The sequence below is a fragment of the Salvia miltiorrhiza genome, chromosome 6, assembly GCF_028751815.1.
Source record: "Salvia miltiorrhiza cultivar Shanhuang (shh) chromosome 6, IMPLAD_Smil_shh, whole genome shotgun sequence".
Classification (NCBI taxonomy): domain Eukaryota; kingdom Viridiplantae; phylum Streptophyta; class Magnoliopsida; order Lamiales; family Lamiaceae; genus Salvia; species Salvia miltiorrhiza.
The window spans coordinates 15,784,169-15,793,173 of record NC_080392.1 but is presented as its reverse complement, the minus strand read 5'-3'; the positions used below and the strand labels follow the sequence as shown (position 1 = coordinate 15,793,173).

Genomic DNA, 9,005 nt, shown 5'->3' with positions numbered 1-9,005 from the left:
ACAATGAACAAAAATGGGTCCTCAACAAAGACTTGGGATATATGTTGGATTTGATTCACTCTTGGATCTGAAGATCATGAGATCTCAATAAATTATTTACATTCAAATCAGATACTAGAGAGAGAAAATATCATCGTTGATGATATATTTGCCTTTCATATAGCTCTTCAAGTTTTAAATGAGGATCCTGAACCAAAATCTGTTGCACAATGCAAACAGAGACTTGATTGGCTAAAGTGGAAAGAAGCTATAGAAAGAGAATTAAATTCCTGTGATAACCGGAAAGTATTTGGGCCTATAGCCTTAACTCCGGAATCTAAAATCCCTGTTGGATATAGATGGATTTTTGTTAGAAAGATAAACGAGAAAAATGAAGTTACGAGATATAGAGCAAGACTCGTAGCACAAGGTTTCTCACAAAAACCAGGAATTGATTATGAGGAAACATACTCTCCAGTAATGGACGATATTACTTTTGGATTTTTGATTAGGCTGGCTGTGTCACAAAGGCTTGATATGCGTCTTATGGATATAGTGACTGCTTATCTATATGGGTCATTAGATAATGACATATATATGAAAATTCCCGAAGGATTTAAAATGCCTGAAGGATTGCAGTCAAAACCCAAAAGCATGTATTCAATTAAACTGCAAAAATCGTTGTATGGGTTGAAACAGTTTGGTCGTATGTGGTACAATAGACTGAGCGAGCATATTTTAAAAGAAAGATACAAGAATAATGATATATGCCCTTGTGTTTTCATTAAGAAAACCGAAAGTGGATTTGCAATCAAAGCAGTTTATGTTGATGATTTAAATTTAATTGAGACTCCTGAAGAGCTCAATAAAACTGCTAAATATTTGAAGAAAGAATTGAGATGAAAGATTTGGGAAAGACAAAATTTTGTCTTTGTTTGCAAATGGAACGTATCCGTGGAGGAACGTTTATCCATCAATCCACATATACAGAAAATGTGTTAAAACGCTTTTTACATGGATAATGCACATTTATTAGCATCACCAATGGTCCTTAGATCTATTGATACTAAGAAATATTCATTTCGACCAATTGAAGAGGGTGAAACAATACTTGGTCCAGAAGTACCATATTTAAGTGCAATTGGAGCGTTGACTTGTCTGGTTAATAATACTAGACTGGATATAGCTTTTTCTGTTAATCTTCTAGCAAGATTTAGTTCTGCACCCACTTTGAGACATTGGAATGGTGTTAAACACATTCTACGTTATCTAAAGGGTACCATTGACCTTGGATTATATTATCAAGAAAATTATGATAATACTCTAGTGGGGTATTCGGATGCAGGAGTTTTATCCGATCCACATGAAGCTAAGTCACAAACTGGATATGTTTTCACATGTGGTGGAACTACTATATCATGGAAATATGTGAAGCAAACCTTGACTGCAATATTCTCAAATCATTATGAAATCATTGCAATCCACGAAACAAGTCGAGAATGTGTATGGTTGAGAAATGTGACGAGTCATATCCAAGAGTCGTGCGGGTTAGCTTCATCAAAAGCCAAACCAACTATTTTATATGAAGACAATGCTGCTTGCATCGCGCAACTCAAGGAATGATACATCAAAGGCGATAGGACAAAACATATTTCTCCCAAGCTCTTCTACACACACGACCTTCAAAAGGATGGCGATATCGACGTGCAACGAATTCGCTCAAGTGATAATCTGGCGGACTTATTCACCAAGACATTACCAACATCAACATTCAGAAAGTTGGTACACGAGATCGGCATGCGTCGACTCAAAGATATTCAATTATCTCAAGTACAGGGGAAGCAGTTGTACTCTTTTTCCTTCGACTAGGTTTTGTCCCATTGGATTTTCCTAACAAGGTTTTAATGAGGCAACATTTTTTTGTTTTAGGGATTGGTCAATCAAGGGGAAGTGTTGTAAATATATCTATAAGATATATCTTATGTGTGTTGACCAAGAAATCTCCCTAAAACCCTAGCTTCCTACTTGTATAAATAGAGGTCTTTGGTCCTCATATTGAATACACTTAATTCGTATTCTCTTCTATATTCTCTCGTTTCTCTCTAGTTTATAACACAAACATCACAGACTTTAATATGTAATTTAGGAGATTTAGGGTTAAATTCGTTCTCCTTTCCTCAAGTTAAAAAAAGAAAAAAGAAAAGAAAAGAACCAACGGTTCCAACTAATGAAAATTACAAGCCTGACCTAATTATTTAGTTACATTCGTACATTTTTAAAAGTAAAAATATCAAATTAATTAGTCTTAACCACTAATCCTAAAATCGTAAATTTTAAAATATCAAATATTCATTTAATCACAAATATTAAAATATAAATATGAATCTATTTTATATATATAAGGGTGAATTGCCTATAAAGATACAAACAACACATACCCAAATTTTGGTTTTTAATCAGATCTATTTTTTGATAAAAAAAAAATAAAGGCTTGGACACATATATTAAGAAATGATTAATTTATAACAAAATAAGATAGAGAAAATAACTTTTTTGTAGGTAAATTTGTGAAAAAAAATAGAAGGAAATGGAGATATTATGTTTCAAGTGAAGGAAGAGATAATTTTGTGAGCGCCACAATGACGTTTGATGTAAATAACAAGTTGTGTGGGCATGTTTGTTATGTATGATTTCCATTTTAGGAAGTGGCCTATTGAATTTGGGACTTCCAAATAAAGAAACATAACCTATTAAATTAGGACAGAGGGAGTATAGACTTAATTTTAATTTTTTGAAATATGACTTGACTCCAAAAGTTCATTGACCAATAACTAGATTATCTGGAATTCAATCAACAATTCAAAGGTATGGTTGGAAACATCTTAATAATAAGCTTTCTAATGATATCCATATTGTTGGGTTTTCACTACCAAAAAAAAAATCATGATTACCGGCGGCGTTTGCCATCGGTAATTTCGAGGCGGCTGCCGGAAAACGAACTACCGGCGGCGATACGCCGCCGGTAAATTTCTCGTCGGTAACAAAATTACCGGCGGCAAGACACACCGCCGGTAATTACCGGCGGCGGTACCGCCGTTATAATTCGTCGATGAACGGCGGAGAACTGCCGGCATATTACCAGCGGCGATTTTGCCGCCGGCAACCTTCACCGGAGGGCGTGGCCGTTACCGGCGGCAGCGTGCCGCCGATAATTGATTTTGAAATTTATTTATTTATTTATTTATTTCATAAGTTAGACGAACTTCTCAGTCGGTCACCACCCATCTTAGTTGTGCTCTAAGTCAAGCACGCTTAACTTTGAAGTTCCTTTCTAATGGTCACCAGTACAGAACACTCGTATTATTGATATATATAGTACCTATTAATTCATTTAAAGTCTAGTTCAATATACAAAATTATATATTCATAACCTTATAATATGTCGAGATGGTATCCATGAGATGCTGTTAATTACGGATCGAGCTCGTTTTTGTCTTTATTTTTATGTCGCAAAAGTATTTATTTATTAATTTATTATTATTATTTTAAAATATTTTTTTTATCAATCTAGTTTATACACCATACGTATTTTAATTTGATAATTGTAATGTATTTTGAATTTATTTCCATACGTCCTTATATTTATAAAAAACAAGTATTTTAATTTGTTATAAGATAAGTAATTTGAATTTATTTCCATACGTCGTTATTTTGAATTTATTACTTTGTTACGAAGTAAGTGTAATATTGTTTGGAAACATGAAATTAATAGTTGCTCAACATAACATAAATGTAAAAAGAAAGTGCAAGTGTAATTTAGTTCTAAAACATGAATTAAATAGTCCAAAACATGAAATTAATAGTTCCAAAACATGAAGTGCTGCTCAAGGTAGCTGACCTGACCGCCTCATGAACTCCTCGAATTGAGCCATACGCTGCTCGAGGGCCTCACGTGCTGCTTGTTCGGCTTGAAGGCGCTCTTCCAGCGTGGAGATCCGTGTCTCATACAGCTGCTGAGACATCGCGGAAGTGTCTGTGCTTTGAGTAGACCCCCTACTGACCTGGCTCCGACTGGCACTTTCAGTGCCGTAGAGCCGGGACCTGTCGGGCTGTACGACCTCCAAGTAGATCTCAGGCAGCCGGTCCTCTCGCCCAGTCTCAACAGCAATGCGACGAATCTCCGCCTAATTCAAACATAACAATGCAAAATTGTATTAAAATAAATACATTTCACTATATATTACTAATATTTGATTAAACTTAAACGCTTACATCTAGTCTCTCATCCCTCGCTGACAGAAAAGTTCCATCCTCGCGCATGTGGAGGCGGAGGAAGGTGCTATAGTTCTGTGCAACCGGGGGGAGTCCAGTCTCCAAGCTCTGTCCATGCATGCATATAAGATAAATAAGTTATTATTTGCGATATTATATATATATATTACTTATGAATTTATTTGATAATTACTAACCAGACCTGTTGCAGGATACGAGTGGACTGAGACCCTCCCACGTGTCTGCTGATCCCTGTACCGTGTCCATCGGGCTCAGACATCCGGTTCGCACGTGCTCGCTAGGAAACGGCCTGAACAGCCTCCTGACTCCAGTATGCCTGGAGTCCTGTCCAGAATTCGGCAGACATCCAGAGGTCTTACACGGGCACCTAATGTTACATACTCCATCTGTATACGCCGTTTGATTTATCGCATAATCAAGGAAACTCTCAAGCCCCGTTTCAAATACAGAACAATCATTGTATCTCGCGTACATCCACATGCGATTATCACTCATTCTTGCAAATTCTAATTGAAAAAAATAAATAAAAGATCATAAATTACTTGAATCAAACGAAATTTCAACAGCATAACCCCACTATCCTAACTACCAAGTGCTCGACTCTACCAGCAGCTATAGTGACCATAGTGGTCCTAATTTACTAAGCCTATACTAGGTCTACCCGGCCCCCCAATGTCGAAGCAATAATACAATACATATAAAGCAATAAAAAAGAAAGTAATTAAATTTAAAACAATCATTTGTTGGGAGAAGATCCTTAAGAAATAATCAATTTATATCCCAAAGGGAGAAGATCCTTAAGAAATTGATTAAATCTATCCCACAATATATAATATCATATCATTTCATGATAAACACATACTAGCATACTTAAAATTCAATTAATCATACTTCATTTAACAAAATTATCTAACATAAATAAATCTCTAACAAATTCATACTTAAAATTAATCATATTTTATAATTAATCAAACTCCAACAATTATTAATTAGATTCTAATTAACAAAATAATAGTAAAAATAAATTTAAAATTAATCTAACTAATTAAAATTAATCATACTTCGCATATTACAAATTAATTAAAATTAATCAAATTAACATTAATTAGATTCTAACAAAATAATAGTAAAAACAAATTTAAAATTAATCATACTTCAAATATTATAAATTAATTAAAATTAATCTAATTAATATTAATTTTAATCTAACAAAATAATTAATAAATAAATAAAATAGCGAGAACGAAAGCGTACGGTAGTGGTCGGCGGCGGAGCGGTGGCGATGGCGGTGGCGGCAGCGGCGTCGTTGAACTGAAATGTTAAAGAAAGAAAATGAGATGTGAAAGTGAAAGATAAAGAGAAAGTGAGAGAAATAAGACCTGCAGGGGTGGCTGGCCGGCGGCGGTGGACTGACGGCGGCGGCGGCTGGGGGTGGGGCGAGGCGGCGACTGGGGGTGGGAGGCACGGCAGGGAGGGGGGGAGGGGTGAGGGGAAAGGGTTGTGCATGAAAAGGGGATCTGGGTTTATTTAATTGCACATTTACCGGCGGCAAAATGCCGCCGCTAATTACCAACGACAATGCCGTTGCTAATGTGTATATTTAGTTAAATTTAAACTTAAATTAAAGTATTTCATAAATAGCCGCCGGTAATTAGCGGCGGCGAAAATGCCGCCGGTAATGTCGACGGTAAATGTCTAAAAACGACCCACCTTGTTTGCCGTTGTTGGGCCGCCAGTAATTGCCGGCGGTAGCTTCGCTGCCGGTAATTCCGTCGGTATTTCGGCATTTTTTTGTAGTGTTTGGTCACTGAAAGTGATCGAAAAAATATATATAGAGTTTCATAATATCAACTTTCATGCTATTTTTTGACCACTTTCAGTGATCAAAACTCAACAATATAAATATCATTAGAAAAATAATGTCAAGAGCTTTTCAATGGTACATTCCAATTGCCCATTGAAATTTAGACAAATTAAATTATTAGCCAATGAACTTTAAGTTCATGTCAAATTAAAAAAAAAAATTTATGTAATTATTGACCAAAAATATATATTTGATTAAAAACTAAAATTCAAGTATAATTCTTATTTTGTAGACAATTAACTCTATATATAACTATTAAAAGCATGCTTAATGGAAGGAAGTTACAAGGAAATTGATGAGGCGAAAAAGTTAAAATAGCTAGAGGAAAGGGATGAAGCAATTTTGCTTGCGGAAAAACTAGCCACACGTGTGGGTTCCATTTAAGAAAAAAACAATGATTTTGTATAAAATGGAAAAACACCACTGCAAATGCTCTAATGTATTTGCATTAATCAAGTCCTCAATAGAATACCAAGCGGTGTGAATTTCTATCTACGAACAATGAGGTTAAGGGTTCAAACCACATCGCCTCCCCAAATCAAAAAGAAAAATGCACTTGCATTGATCTATGTTTTCCACATGACGTGGCCGCTGCGTGACTCAATCAACACAAACTTTTCTAGTACATGAGAAAGATCAACTAATATTCTTGTAAACCAAGTTTTAAACATCTTTGGTGGAAAGGAGTTTGGGTCCTCTTCGGCGCCTACAACAAAACAAGCACCCAAAAAGACTAATTGAACTTTCCTAGATGTTGCACCACTAATCTAATAAGCTTACTTTGATAGTTAATTTTAAAAACCATATAAAATTCTCTCTCTCTATATATATATATATATAAACTTATTTATCATCTCATGCTTAAGTCTATCGCTCAATCAAGACACAAATTTATCAAAACACACATACGTGATCATGAGCAATCACCACCGCCAGCCCACCGCCACCAAACTAGCTCCGGTCGCCGTCGTGGCGGTGCCATTTCCGGCACAAGGCCACCTCAACCAAATGCTGCAGCTCTCCTCCCTCATCTCTTCCTACGGCCTCCCCGTCTACTACGCGGGCTCCGCCCTCCACAACCGCCAAGCCCAAGTCCGCATCAACGCCCTACACGACGTCGTCGCGAAGATCCACTTCCACGACTTCCCCACCCCATCCTTTCTCTCTCCTCCGCCCAACCCCAACTCCACCGACAAATTCCCTACACAGCTCCTGCCAGCCGCGGAGGCGACGCTTGACCTCCGCCGCCCCTTTGCCGCCTACTTGAGGGAAATGGCGGGAAAATTCGCAAGGGTCGTGGTCGTTCACGACGCTTGGATGTCTTTCGTGGTTCAAGACGTGGCTCAAATCCACAACGCGGAATCCTACGAATTCGTGTGCATCTCTGCTTTCTCTTCCGTCTCCTTCATCTCCGGATTCTTAGGGTTACCTTTCCCTGTCCCGCATCCAAAAGAGTTGCCCCCTTTTCAAGATTGGATGTCGGATGCGGCGAACAAATTCTCTTTTCTACAATCAGAGCCGTCCAATCTTAGGTCTGGGACAATCTACAACACCTCCAGATTGATCGAAGCCCCGTATTTGGAAACCCTAGAGAGAGCTGAGGTAAACAAGAGCAGGCCCATTTGGGCAATAGGGCCAGTCCTTCCTACATCGTCATCACCGAATCAAAAATGCTTAGAATGGCTCGATAAGCAGGACCCAAAATCAGTAATCTACGTTTCTTTCGGCACCACAGTCTCGTTATCAGACCAGCAGATCAACGAGCTTGCTCACGGGCTAGCGCGGAGCAGAGTGAAGTTCCTATGGGTGCTGAGAGATGCCGATAAAGGAGACGTGTTCGATGGAGATGTGAGACGAGCTGAGCTGCCGGAAGGGTTTGGAGAGAGAGACGGGATGGTAGTGAGAGAATGGGCGCCGCAGCCGCAGATCTTGGCCCATCCCTCCGTCGGCGGGTTCATGAGTCACTGCGGGTGGAATTCTTGCATCGAGAGCATGACGGCAGGAGTGGCGATCGCAGCTTGGCCTATGCATTCCGACCAGCCCAGAAACGCTGCATTGATTGCAGATGTATTGAAAACGGGGATTGTAGTGAGAGAGTGGAAGGACAGATTGAAAGTAGTGAAAGCGTCGAGGATTGAGAATGTTGTAAGAATATTAATGGCGTCGGAAGAAGGGGATCAGATTAGGAAGACGGCAGAAGAGCTGGGCGCCACCATGAGGAGGGCGACGGAGACGGGTGGCGCTTCGCGGATTGAGTTGGATTCGTTCATTGCCCATATCACAAGATAGAAGAACTTCTTTCCACCACAATTAATCCTACTATATACGAATGCTCCAGTATTTGAACTAATGTATCGACCCGTGCCTTGCATTCTTAAATTTTTTATAAGGGTAAATATCATGAAAACCCTTGAACTATACTTACTTTATTAAAAATACCCTTAAATTTTTGAAATGTTTTCTAAACCCTCAAACTATCAGGTTTTTATCAAATATATCATGCATCTATTTTTCGGTTACCAGAAACGTGATGTGGCTCGCCGGATGCCACAATGTAATTTATATTCTATTTTTTTAAAATGACATGGAAAAAATAACTTCGTTTCGTACCATATTCTACCGTGTTTATCCCTAATTCTAGGTTAATAGCGTGAATTTCAAACACGATAGGAGTGAACTTTGAATTTCAGAGTGGATTTTTTTTAAATGATATGGTACGAAACGACGTCGTTTTTACAATTGCATTTAAAAAAATATATATATAAATTACATTTTGGCATCCAGCGAGCCACATCACATATTTGGTGACTGAAAAATAGATGCGGGATATATTTGATAAAAATCTGATAGTTTGAGGGTTTAGAAAACA

The 9,005-nt window shown here is 38.0% G+C and overlaps 2 protein-coding genes across 3 annotated transcripts; one reads left to right on the top strand and one right to left on the bottom strand.

Annotated features, from left to right (window-relative positions):
* Nucleotides 1–3,759: 3,759 nt before the first annotated feature.
* On the bottom strand, nucleotides 3,760–6,288 carry LOC130990166 (uncharacterized). 2 transcript variants are annotated; one of them, XM_057914382.1, is made up of 5 exons: nucleotides 5,652–6,288; nucleotides 5,527–5,583; nucleotides 4,454–4,658; nucleotides 4,252–4,359; nucleotides 3,760–4,163 (listed from the first exon to the last, which is right to left on the bottom strand). In XM_057914382.1, the coding sequence occupies exons 3-5, from the start codon at nucleotides 4,529–4,531 to the stop codon at nucleotides 3,864–3,866; spliced, it is 486 nt and encodes a 161-aa protein (XP_057770365.1). In that variant the 5' UTR covers nucleotides 4,532–4,658; nucleotides 5,527–5,583; nucleotides 5,652–6,288; the 3' UTR covers nucleotides 3,760–3,863. The 2 variants fall into 2 exon arrangements, with proteins under 2 accessions (XP_057770365.1, XP_057770364.1); XM_057914381.1 differs by having other exon boundaries at nucleotides 4,454–4,778; nucleotides 5,652–6,287.
* A 622-nt stretch (nucleotides 6,289–6,910) lies between these two features.
* LOC130990165 (zeatin O-xylosyltransferase-like) lies at nucleotides 6,911–8,561 on the top strand. The gene has a single exon (XM_057914380.1). The coding sequence runs from the start codon at nucleotides 7,052–7,054 to the stop codon at nucleotides 8,423–8,425; it is 1,374 nt and encodes a 457-aa protein (XP_057770363.1). The 5' UTR covers nucleotides 6,911–7,051; the 3' UTR covers nucleotides 8,426–8,561.
* The last annotated feature ends 444 nt before the right edge of the window (nucleotides 8,562–9,005 follow it).

Excerpts from the sequence above, each read along its gene's own strand:
- LOC130990166 (XM_057914382.1), bottom strand. The coding sequence starts at position 4,531 with ATGTCTGAGCCCGATGGACACGGTACAGGGATCAGCAGACACGTGGGA. Across the intron at positions 4,360-4,453 it reads CCACTCGTATCCTGCAACAG|AGCTTGGAGACTGGACTCCC; the intron begins GTCTGGTTAGTA and ends ATGCATGGACAG. Across the intron at positions 4,164-4,251 it reads CGAGGGATGAGAGACTAGAT|GCGGAGATTCGTCGCATTGC; the intron begins GTAAGCGTTTAA and ends TGTTTGAATTAG.
- LOC130990165 (XM_057914380.1), top strand. The coding sequence starts at position 7,052 with ATGAGCAATCACCACCGCCAGCCCACCGCCACCAAACTAGCTCCGGTC.